Raw genomic sequence first — 13,733 nt, forward strand, 5'->3', positions numbered from 1 at the left:
ACTTGACAGTTATTAGGGAGCAAATTTAGTTCAGCTGCAAGTAGATAGGATACAATAAGCAGCAGCCAGGACATTGGAGAGGTTTCTTTTTAACTGCATGAATACCTCGACCTTGCTCTGGGTTTTTGTTGCATGGAGATTGAAAGAGCGTTATTGTTTTCATGCTGGGGGACAAAGAGGGAAGTGTTTCATCAGCTGCACACAATGTGTAACAAAACATGGCACACAGACGTTTACCAACAAAGAAAATATTCAACTATTATGTACGGTATATAGTATACTTATATTTATAACAAATATACAGTATATATACTTATATACACCAGCAGCCTGCCCTTTCTTGAATGTGTTTAAATTCAGTTCAATTTATGTGAATGCAAATCAGCAGATTGTTTTTATTTTGCTTTTATTTGTTACATTCAGGAACATGACATGTTTACATTTTCACCATTCAGACATTTCTGAAGTAGGAAAGAAGCAGAATTGATTAAGTCCTTCCCCTTCTCCTTTTCTCAACATTTACCGATGGTTTGTTTCCTTCCTGTGTTTCCAATAAAGAGAGAAAATGATAGAGAATGCATAAATATGTAGCTTAGGCAGTGATGAAAAAGGAAAAGAACACAAAAAAATACAATCTATGACATCATCAGCGGTTCTTTGCTGGCTAACTGTCTTTACACGCCACAAGTCTAAAAAATATTAACACAAAAAATGGTAATGGTATTGGTTTTATTTCATTTGAACATGCATCAGATTGCAATTGAATGCATCACATAATCAGTTCACAGTTCCAAAAGGAATAGGAAGAAGCAAAGCTTATTAAATCCTACCCTTCCATCTGGTACTTTTACAATCAGTAACTGTTACATTTGTTCACTTTATTTTTACATTTATTTTTTTATGTATTTTTTTAAATAAATTTTAATTTTTTAATTTTTTAATTTTTGTCATGTACCGAAGTACGAGGTGATATGACCATACATTATGACAATTACAGTTTTACATGCATGAAACAATAGCCAAGATACAATGTGGCAATGAGATCAACACAAACACCACCTTCCGGTTTTACTATGAATTTTTTTTCTTGAATCCGGTAGTATTTATCACCTTCTTGAACAAATTCTGGCACTTGCAACTTTTTGTCTCCATTGTGGCCTATTTTTATGCTGTGCTCAAAAGAATAGCAGAGGCTTGAGGTGAGTAACACTACTGAATTCAAAAAATTGCTCATGGCAAAACAGGAAGGTGGTGTTCGTATTGCTTCCGCATTGTGTCTTTGGCCAAAAAAATCACATCATCAGCGAAGGTAAAAGTAACCATAAATGTTGATGAATGTCTTTCCATATGTCCTGGCTGTGGTTTCAGTGTATTATGATTTCATAAACTTATTAAATAGATTTTTTACAGTACACGGTAGATGTAATCTACTGTATGTGTAGATAGAACTGCATTTGCAAAAGGTCACCTGCAATATTGCCTGTCACTCCGATTGTATGCAGCTATGTTTACTGATGCTATCTGGCTTTGCCTACTATTTATAGCACCTGAGCAATGAAATCAACTGCGAAATTCACGTACGCGGCAAACACACTGTAGCTGTAGCTGCGTTTGAGAGTACCAGTCGTGAAGTGAAAAAATATATAAATCCAGCCCAAGCAAACAGCTCAGGTCAAGCAAAATAACACCCGACCTCTGTCTGTCTGGATATTGTTTGTGCACTGTAGCGTGTGATTAAGATGCATTGTATAATATTTGGAAAGCTTCTTGCTGGCTGAATTTCATAGAGGATTTCAATTGTGTCTCTGTCTGTTTGATTTATTGCTGGACCTTGCCTCCTTATTAACATGAAAAGTCTCTTTTTATACATATTTTCCTGCAGCTGCTGCATAATACCAGGAGGGACAAGACTAGAGAGCAATACCTGTTATTACCAGCCTCCCGGGAACGCTACCACCGACAATTGGAGTATGAAGTATTATAATAATATTCATAATAATACGTTTTTTTAAATAAAAGGAGCGCAGACCAGTTGTCAATGCTGTCATTCAGTGAAACAAAAACATTTATAATGCAGATTAGCAAATTTGGGGATTTTCGATTTTCTAGCTGAAGTAATTGCTGAGTCACAGAAGAATTGTATTTACACAAACTATTACACAAACATTACACAAACTATGTATTTACTCACCTCTGCTATTCTTTTGAGCACAGCATAAAAATAGGCCACAATGGAGACAAAAAGTTGCAAGTGCCAGAATTTGTTCAAGAAGGTGATAAATACTACCGAATTCAAGAAAAAAACTCATAGCAAAACCGGAAGGTGGCGTTTGTGTCGATCTCATTGCCACATTGTATCTTGGCAATTGTTTCATGCATGTAAAACTCCTATGGTCATATCACCTCATACTTCGGTACATGACAAAAAATAAAAAAATGATTAAAAAAAATAATTAAAAAATAAATACAAAAAATAAATAAAAAAAAAAACTTAAACTATATTAGGAAAGCAGGAAGTGAACAAATGTAACAGTTACTGATTGTAAAAGTACCAGATAGAGAGGTAGGATTTAATAAGCTTTGCTTCTTCCTACTCCTTTTGGACATGTGGAACTGTGAACTGATTATGTGATGCATTCAATTGTAATCTGATGCATGTTCAAATGAAATTAAACCATTACCATTACCAATATCCAATCGAATGAGGTCCCACATTGTCGCCCCTCGGTGGGGACACGGTGTGCTGAGTGGGGATGAACGAGTCAATATCGTGTGGGAAGTCAAAATTGCTTCACAAAGTCATTCATGGGGTAAATTTCCATTATTGGATCAAAGTACCCCTCCCATTCGTATAAGCAGCTTGAAGTCGGTGTCATGGTGCACAGCCATCTCTCAGCTCGGCAGTGTGGCCCAATTCCAATTTGTACCATTTTACTTTGCACAGTACTGGAGAATCTCTGGCTTCAAAGCCGATGTTGATATGAATAATAGACTTGGCGTCCTGGCGCTCATCGTTTCAACCGTAGGCCGTAGTCCAGGGTGTACCTTGCCCGAAGTCAGCTGGGATAGGCTCCAGCATACCTCAGAGACCTTAATGATAAGTGGCATAGAAAATGCATGGATGGAAAAAACCTGTGAATGTAAATTAGATTGATTATCCCTTTATGTTTCACTTCCTGGTGTGTCAGAGTTGTAACCCAAAGATCATTTTGTCATGTGACAGTACATTTTGCATAAGATGACAGACCGAGCTGATGTCGTTATTGTGCTCTCCTCATGCAGCATTTCAAGTATTAGCCAATTCATCCCCAAAAGTCGGTGGTGGAACACGACTTCAAAATGAAAGGCTCATCCTTCAGCAAAACATGAGACCCGATGTTGTCGGTTCCCTCTTGTGTCAGGGGGAGTCCACGCTTAGTGTCTCCAAACACCACCCCCCCCCCCCCCCCCCAACACACACATACAGCCAATTCCATTAGGATTTACATTTCATTAAGCTTTGCTTAAGTGAATTCTGTAGTTTCTCTTCCATGTCCACAATGCAAAATAACTTTGTCTGCATCGTTTCTGCAAAAACAAGTCTGACGCCGTGCCCTCGCCACCCGACACTCATTTGCCCGCTTCGGCTTTGTGTTTGAATTTCATGCAAAGGCACAATTAAGACAGCACAGTGAAAGGAAGCATTTTTATCTCGTTTTGTTGTTATTGCATTTCAAATGTTGTATCTCGCTGACTGATTCAGTGTGGGAATAACATGTTTTTTTGTCATCTGATTATTGAGAAGAATGTAACAGACAGGGTTGTTTCTTATTACAAAGGAGGTATGGGATGATAATACATTCTTTGGCAATCGGCTGAACTGGACGAGAAAGCAAAAATATCCAACCTGATTGAATAATTCATTCATTCATTCATTTTCTACCGCTTATTCTCACGACGGTCGGGGGGGTCCACCCTGGACTGGTGGCCAGCCAATCACAGGGCACATATAGACAAACAACCATTCACACTCACATTCATACCTATGGACAATTTGTAGTGGCCAATTAACCTAGCATGTTTTTGGAATGTGGGAGGAAACCGGAGTACCCGGAGAAAACCCACGCATGCACGGGGAGAACGTGCAAACTCCACACAGAGATGGCCGAGGGTGGAATTGAAGCCTTAGTCTCCTAGCTGTGAGGTATGTGCGCTAACCACTCGACCACCGCGCGGCCCCGATTGAATTCATTCATTCATTTTCTACCGCTTATCCTTGTGAGGGTCGCGAAGGTGCTGGAGCCTATCCCAGCTGTCTTCGGGCGAGAGGCGGGGTACACCCCGGACTGGTCACCAGCCAATCACAGGGCACATATAGACAAACAACCATTCACACTCACACTCACACACATACTAGCTGTAAGGTCTGTGGGCTAACCACTCGACCGCCGTGCAGCCCTGATTGAATAATATGCACAAATAATATAATCAATGATTGACATGTTATCCCGCATCCTTTCATTTTCAGTTTCATGGGAAAGTTTGAACCTCAGATTCGGAGTTGGCACGCCCGGGGTTTAAATCAAATGCATTTTTACGAACGCCATTTTCATTTGCAACCACGCTCTGTGGATAAAGATAAGAACATCTTTCATCTTCCTGGATGTTTTGTTGTTGCGCAGCTCCTTTACAGGTGTGTATATATTTAAAAAATGCCGAGTGCAACACTGTTGGCCTTTACGACAACATCTTGTCTGCTTCAAATAAAAGTGAAGAGTTGTGAAAACCCTCACATGTTTATAGCTGGATGTCACAATTGTATTTGCTTTCATCATTAATGGTCGTTGTCGTCTTGCAGCTGTTTTTTTTTGTTTCTTTCCAAATATACTCAGTCTAATGAAGGCCGGGTTGGAATTGTCCAAAATAACCTTGTGGGGGTGTATTTGTGTACTTTGATAAACAGGAAGATGTTTTTTTTTTGTCTTTTCTGATGTCTTCTTTCAAGCTCCCAGAAACATGTTGTCTTTGACTCCTGCTGGGACATTTTCTTTTTAATTGCTTCGAGATTTTCTTGCAGTAAACCACAACTGCAGAGCCTGTCACACGGCGGTTTCGACACCCCGTGACGCTCCAACTATTTGTCTAGGAAATTCCAAGAAGGGCTTAGGTGTCAGGAAATGTGACGTGTGTTTTTTTTAGACGTGAAACTCACACTCCAAGTGTGATTTCCGGCTATATTGACCCACCTTTAATCTTAACATTTTCTTCCCTAAAACAATACATTTCACTCGGCACTCGAGGGGCCATTTTTCCGTGTTTGGTCTGCAGGTTTCTTTGGATAACAAATAAGACAAATATGACACTTTATGTTGTCTGTTAAAGCCTTCAAAAGCAAACGGGGTCTTGTTTGTGTCTTCAGTAATGACTTCATTTAATGAGGCGCTCTGAGTGTTACTTCACAGTGGGGATGGGGTCCTTTGTAGACTAATCACTTGCCAGGCTGACACGACTCAGGGTTTGTAATGAATACAGTGGAACATCGCGGGTCATTTGGATTTTCTTCCGATTTGGAAAAACATATTCTCCCAAAGGAAATAATTAGGTACACAATACACAAAATATTTGTCTCAAGACCGATCCCAATAACCAATAACTTTTTACATTTGTTATTATTTAAATTTGAGCGGCACGCAGACTTCACAGCTAGGAGACCCGAGTTCAATTCCACTCTCAGCCATCTCTGTGTGGAGTTTGCATGTTCTCCCCGTGCATGCGTGGGTTTTCTCCGGGTACTCCGTTTTCCTCCCACATTCCAAAAACATGCTAGGTTAATTGGCGACTCCAAATTGTCCATAGGTATGAATGTGATTGTGAATGGTTGTTTGTCTATATGTGGCCTGTGATTGGCTGGTCACCAGTCCAGGGTGGACCCCACCCCCTACCTGAAGTCAACTGAGTAGGCTCCACCCTAATGAGGACAAGCGATGATATGTCTGAATTCCACTGTAGTAATAAAGCTATTGACCACGCTGACATATTAATATGTAGATTTATTAATTTTATTAGTATTAATTTTTCTACATTTTGTACATTGTCTCTTTTATCCAACATTTAGCAGAATTTCTCACTGCGTACTACATTCTTCTACTTGGTGGGGTGGTGTGACGCACATAAAAAAGATTTTGATTCCAGTATTACTTCATAGAGAATAATACATGTGCAGTCGACTAGTTATGGGCATAATAATCACTTGATCTGTTCATGTATCCTTATGATTCTGTTCTGAAGCTGCTGATTAGGCAAATTAGGCAAAATGGATGAAACCAGTTTCATCTCCTTTAGTTTCCTCGCTAAGAAAATGAAGAATTAACACCCATGATATAAACCCCTCTGGGCAACCTTATTCTACTCAATCCCATAATGGCATGGAAGCAGGAGTTCAGAACAGTCACAAATCAATGAAGGTTTGTAATGAGGCTTTGTTAAGTGATTTTAATAGCCGTTTTAAGTCCACATTCGTGAGCTTTGGTGGTAATGCGGTCCTGACAAAGCAAAGCTCCCAGTCACAAGACGAAGCGCTCACTTTGTATCAATTTTTCATGTAAAAACCTCCACAGCAAATCACAGCTTCCGCTTTCACTGTGTTGACTTTGAGGACTCCGAGTTCCCTTTAGCGTGCTGTCAACTTTTTGAAACAAGTGAAGTAAGAGAAACAGCAGTACTTCACTCCAATATAAATACTACGTGCAGGTTGTTTTCTAGGCTTTTCTTCATAGTGAGCTTCCGTGGAAGCACCCGGATCTTATTATCTTGTTTTTATGCCACCTTCACTTTATTGTTTCATGGTAGTAATGTATTTCCTAGCTTCTTTCTAAACAGGACAGAGAAAAACACTGAAAATGAGGGCCGAGACCTCACATCACCGGCGAGATAGCGTAAGAGGCATTAGCGTTACATTCCGCAGCACAAATACAAGCTTTCCAGTATTTAGGATTGGATTAGATAGTCGGTTATGGTACTCCATGTCAGATGAACTATCTTGTAAAATCTGTATGTGACACACCAATGCGATGTAACCCCCGTGAGTTACTGGAACCCCACGAAGCAATAATCACCCCTGTTCCAATTTCCTTCTCCTATGCAGCCGCCACGCCATTCATCTCCTCTTTACTTTCAGTGATAGGTCATTAAAGTGGTCTTGGAGCTGTGAAGTAAAGCACTGAATCATGTCTCCGATTCCATCTGCTGGCATGCTTAATCTGGGGCAGAAGGAGCCTCACACATATGGCCTGCCATATAACGTTTTATATAATAACTGGCAACGACAGGACCGCACGCAGTAATCATTGGGAATGTATCCTAGACAGGAGGGATAGTCGCAGACAAGGACATGACCAGACCGCAGTGGAACCGCTGTAGTTGGACACGCATGTCACAGCACATTTGCATAATTCATTAGAAAAAATACACACAAAAAGTCACAAGTATAAGAATGAGTAATAATTTCTTTACAACAGAAATTTAAACTGAAATCAGAGGGTATTTACATTTTCACATTTGAAAATGATTAATCCAATACAAAATAGTGGTAGATTAATTGCCTAATTGATTAATCATGAATTCATTGTTTCGTTGTTGCAGCTGGTACACATGGTACACATTGGTACACATGGTACACAATGTTACACAATGGTACACATGGTACACAATGCTACACAATGCTACACAATGGTACACATGCTACACATTGGTACACAATGCTACACAATGGTACACATTGGTACACATGCTACACATTGGTACACAATGGTACACATTGGTACACAAGGTACACAATGCTACACAATGCTACACATTGGTACACATGGTACACAATGCTACACGTGCTACACATTGGTACACAATGGTACCATTGGTACAAAAGGTACACAATGGTACACGTGGTACACAATGGTACTCATTGGTACACAATGGTACACATTGGTACACAAGGTACACAATGGTACACATTGGTACACAATGGGTCACATTGGTACACATTGATACACATGGTACACAATGTTACACAATGGTACACAATGATACATATGTACACATTGGTACACAATGATACACACGGTACACAATGGTATGGTATACAATGGTATACATTGGTACACAATGGCACACATTGGTACATATGGTACACAATGATACACATGGTACACACTGGTACACATTGGTACACATGCTACACAATGGTACACATTGGTACACAATGGTACACATGGTACACAATGGTACACATTGGTACACATGGTACACAATGGTATACATTGGTACACAATGGCACACATTGGTACATATGGTACACAATGATACACATGGTACACATTGGTACACATGCTACACAATGGTACACATGGTACACAATGATACAAATGGTACACAATAGTACACATTGGTACATATGGTACACATTGGTACATATGGTACACAATGGTACACATTGGTACACAATGGTACACATGTTTTACTGAGTCTGGAAAAAGTCCAACATTCCAAAATACCAAATCCCTGGAAACACTGTGGAGGTGATAACTAATGACACTAATATTTTTGGGTCATTAATAATCAAATTACATTGCGAGTACAATGATTGATGATTAATGATTGATTATTTATTGATCATTCATCATATTACATTTAAATTTGATGGTTACGTGTACTTTAAAGCAATGGAGGGAAGAGTGCACTACTTGTCTGCAACCTGCAGAGGCTTTGTTTATTGACTGAAAGACTATGAGAAACATTATTCTGGTCACTACTCCTCTGCCATTGAAACAGGAGTTCAGAACATTTCGTAGAGATATTATGACGTTGCTGTTAAACAATATTCTGAAACCATAGCCAGTATGTGATTTATTCTCCCCAACATCTCATCCCCATTCTTAATTGTTCGGATTTGTACCGTCATTTTGACAAACGGCAGAGGAAGTGAGATGTGGAACCTTTGATGGGTATCGTTGTAATCATGTCAGTTTTGGCATAATATGCTGACAGAAATACACGTCAGACTGTACAACAACCCCAAATCAACAGCGAGCCGACTGTTGTCTACTTCTTGTGTGAGCCGTCTCAGATATTCTTCACACAGATAATGCCGGCGTCTTACCTGCATGCCTAATCACTGACATTTTACTTCCTGAACACGCCGGGCGTTAGCTATTGACTCAGTGACAGTGTGTCTTCTTTATCGTTTCAGCACGGCAGACAGCCGGAGAAAACCTGGCACTTTTATCCTCGGGGCTTAGGTGCTTTGCCACAGAGTAACAGAGATTTCTGTATCTCTGTCTGAGACGATGCTTTCCCCGATGTTTTCCCCCGACGTGCGTCTCGCATCATAAAACACCCACACAAATATTTGCAAGATCTATCCGACAGCCACATTTGTATTTTTCTTTTAAGCTGCGGTCAAATATCACTGCTGTTGGTCTTTATTGGCTTTTTTTTTCTCCACCAGTCGCAAAAAATGCAAGGAAATTGGTTTTTCTGCTTTGCAATGTTACGCAGAAACAAAACACACTGATTTCTATGAAAGGTACACACACACAAACAGTCCATGACGTTCATTAGAGATGTGAAATGTTTGCAAACTTTTTGACGTTATCATCCACTCGCATCGGGACTCAGTTGAAGCATACCAGTCACGGTCTGAGTCATTCTGATATTACGTTCCTGTCATTTACCAGGGAATTTGCACGTTGGAAGGTGAGGAACACGGCCATCGAGAGGCGGGACCTGATCCGGAACCCGGTGCCGTTGATGCCCGAGTTCCAGCGGAGTGTACGCCTGCTGGGCCGCAGACCAACCACTCAGCAGTTCATTCACACCATCATTAAAAAATATGGAACCCACATTCTCATCTCGGCCACTCTGGGAGGTAAGAGAGCTTCAGTGGGTTGGATAATGGTTTGTACATACATGCCTCGGGTCATGTGGTTTTGCATTTTGGCGAGGGAAGCTGGTAAATGCTGAGGCATCGACCTTTTGTATTTATCTGAACCAAGGATGAAACTGTAGTCTGTACTTAAACATCCATTGGCCAACAGCAAACGTCCGCTGTCCTATACAAACAATTAATAATTGTAATAATAATAATAATGTAAATATAGTTTTCTAAGAAAGTGGTACAGTCCACCTGTCGATGGCATGTCAAAACCATCTTCACATTTTCCTTTAACCTTGAGGCCATTCCGTCTTGAGTTGCAGGTCAATCTACTTCTTACGATCTCCCTCTCGGGATTGTCCATTAAAGAACACAGTTATAGAACACAATAAAGGTGCTCAGCAGGCTAGTAATCAAGAAGAGGCTAATTCTCTTTGTGGCCACCTACACTTTATGGTCTCAAGAGTCGTTATGCACCCGAGAGGGAAGGACAGAGTTTTTGCAGGCAACTTAAATTTCACCGGTCAAGTGTAAAGAGTTCCATTAGTGGTTGGGCCATTTGCTTGTAATATGGAATGGAATAGAAATAGAATACATCAATACTTTTGGGTGTGTGTGTGTGGTTTATACTTTGGTGCCTGGACGTGTTATATTAAGTTAAATGACAATTCTGCTCCTGTATTGCTTTTTTTCTTCCTTTCACAGCCATTATATTCCTCCATGTGCTCAAATATCATCTTTTTATTATAATTACGGTATCTGTACAAACCACTGTATAAGTTGCTGGCACCGGGATTCTGCCGGGTCGCTCATTTATTCATTCATTCATTCATTTTCTACCGCTGATCCTCACGAGGGTCGGGGGTGGGTGCTGGAGCCTATCCAAGCTGTCTTCGGGCAAGAAGACTGGTCGCCAGCCCATCACAGGGCACATATAGACAAACAACCATTCACACTCACATTCATACCTATGGACAATTTGGAGTGACCAATTAACCTAGCATGTTTTTGGAATGTGGGAGGAAACCGGAGTATCCGGAGAAAACCCACGCATGCACGGGGAGAACATGCAAACTCCACACAGAGATGGCCGAGGGTGGAATTGAACCCACGTTTCCTTGCTGTGAGGTCTGTGCGCTAACCACACGCCGTGCAGCCAGTTGCTGGCACCGGGATTCTGTCGGGTTTATGAAAATGATTCATAAAACGAGCTGAGATAACACTTACAACAATGTACAACAGTTTCCAATGGCCGCCATAATATTTCTCATAATATTCATAATATTTTAATTGGCATAGTCCGATCTGAATTCATCACACATCATCGCAGTCTTTGTATAAAACAAAGACTGTGATGATGTGTGATGAATTCAGATCGGACTATGCCAATTAAACCTTGACATATCAGGATATAGTAAAGTAGTAAATATGGCAACATTGTTTTATTTCAACACAACCGGTACTTGTGGTACTCACCAATTACTCAGCGTTTCTCTTCTAACTGAACAATTCCATACTTTATTTGACCCCCCAGCCAAGTTTCAATCAAATGCTTTAAATTTGGCATGAAGTGATGGCGGTGGATTTTGATGAGCCGGGAAGAAGTTTTAAGAAAGGGAATCCATTGCAGACTTCAAATAAAAGACACCACGTCTGCGAGGTACCCGAGCCATAATAACTGACAAAATCTTGAAAGCGTCCTGGCGTAAATGCTCTTGCGGAGAACAGTGTGCTTTACAGCACTCGTTTTCCAAAGCTTTTGGATGGGGGGAGGATTTACTGCACGAGTGGGGCTGTATATAAATGCTACGGCAGCTACTGTCATGAAAGTCACTGTGGAGGCCAGAGTTATAATTGTGGACATATTCCACTACATCTGTCCTTATACGTTCATAATCAGTCCGCGTTGTGCCGTTTTATTCATAGGAAGTTATGTGGGATGTTACGATGCAGAAATCGAACGTGAAATGACTACATTTACTAAAAGCCGGGACATTTACCTGACTGGTGGCACTGCGGAACTTCAACGTAAGTGATTGATTGGGAGCGGCGAACCTGTTGAACAGAAAAGACCCAGTTGTCAAGCTGATGACTTCTTTAGCATCAACAAGCAGCAGAATATAGATTTGGGCTGAAAGGGAGACAGCGCTTTGGAGCTCATTCCGCTTCCTTTCCTCCCTCCCAAAGCACAACCCGTGATCGGATCTGAGGCACTTCCAATGCAGCGGTCTTCTGTGTTCAGGGCCCGACTCGACGAAATGGTTTATGGAAATGACTTGTTTTGGAGAAACCTGGCTCTTTGGGATTTGAAGGAAAACCCGGTGGAAAGCCGTCGAGGCGACAACGCTGAGTAGTTTGGCTTTTTCTGCAGTCTACTCGACACGCACAGGACATGATTGGACATTGGAGCTGGATTTACCCGACCTGGGTAAAGTGGAAATAGTTCTGATAAGGTAGTGGAAGGAACAGCAAAGCATAGACTCGACTATACTCGATTCATATCAGGTCTTATGCGGATGAAGAAAGAGATATTCATTCATTCATTCATTTTCTCCCGCCTTTTTCCTCATGAGGGTCGCCGGGGGTGCTGGAGCCTATCCCAGCTGTCTTGGAGCGAGAGGCGGGGTACACCCCCACATTCATACCTATGGACAATTTGGAGTCGCCAATTAACCTAGCATGTTTTTGGAATGTGGGAGGAAACCGGAGTACCCGGAGAAAACCCACGCATGCACAGGGAGAACATGCAAACTCCACACAGAGATGGCCGAGGGTGGATTTGAACCCTGGTCTCCTAGCTGTGAGGTCTGTGGGCTAACCACTCGACCGTCGTGCAGCCCTGATTGAATTCATTCATTAATTCATTTTCTACCGCTTATCCTCAACGAGGTTCGCGAAGGTGCTGGAGCCTATCCCAGCTGTCTTGGGGCGAGAGGCGGGGTACACCCTGGACTGGTCGCCAGCCAATCACAGGGCACATATAGACAAACAACCATTCACACTCACATTCATACCTATGGACAATTTGGAGTGGCCAATTAACCTAGCATGTTTTTGGAATGTGGGAGGAAACCGGAGTACCCGGAGAAAACCCACGCATGCACGGGGAGAACATGCAAACTCCACACAGAGATGGCCGAGGGTGGAATTGAACCCTGGTCTCCTAGCTGTGAGGTCTGCGCGCTAACCACTTAACCGCTGTGCCGCCAAGAATGTATCTGATAATGTGACTGCACATGAGGTGACCACATCAGATATACCTGGCAACCTGGTGATGATCTCCTTATACTTTGTTTACATGGCTACACTGACGACTTCCTGCAATGTCAAAAATTGCACATAAAAGCGTCAAAGTGAAATTTGCCTGAATCCATATGTTAAAAACATCCATTATCCCCCCTCTATTGGACAAGTGCCATACATACTGTAGCAGTATAGTTTTATGTTCCTCTATAAAGTGACCCACATATGTATCATTAACACCAAATGGAGCACTCTCAGCCTTTCCATTACTTTAAAACACTACTTGCACTCTCAACCCTCATTGACATTACCGTATATGCTCTACATGCATACATTAAAAAAATGTGTATAAGTCTGGACTTGGCGGAGTACGGTTCAAGGTGAGATGTAGTATCCAAAGGTGTTTTTAGCCATAAACAAAGCACATTAAATGTAGCAAGTGGGGTGCTGTGTAATGTATGACTTGACAAGACTACAGCAGTAATAACTCCAAATACTTATGAACAGTTTAACTGTTATACGACAATAGCTTCTATAAAGAAGCTTCATGCATTATGCGTGTGCAGCAGTGCAAGTGAAGTGT

At 41.3% G+C, this 13,733-nt stretch overlaps 1 protein-coding gene across 1 annotated transcript in view; it reads left to right on the forward strand.

Annotated features, from left to right (window-relative positions):
- brinp1 (bone morphogenetic protein/retinoic acid inducible neural-specific 1) overlaps window positions 1-13,733 on the forward strand; it is a 121,931-nt gene that overhangs the window by 44,041 nt on the left and 64,157 nt on the right. The window contains exon 3 of the mRNA XM_058065135.1: window positions 9,711-9,901. Within this exon, the coding sequence (XP_057921118.1) occupies window positions 9,711-9,901 (191 nt within the window). The remainder of the gene's footprint in view (window positions 1-9,710; window positions 9,902-13,733) is intronic.

Source organism: Doryrhamphus excisus, chromosome 2, assembly GCF_030265055.1.
Source record: "Doryrhamphus excisus isolate RoL2022-K1 chromosome 2, RoL_Dexc_1.0, whole genome shotgun sequence".
In the NCBI taxonomy this organism is placed as follows: Eukaryota; Metazoa; Chordata; class Actinopteri; order Syngnathiformes; family Syngnathidae; genus Doryrhamphus; species Doryrhamphus excisus.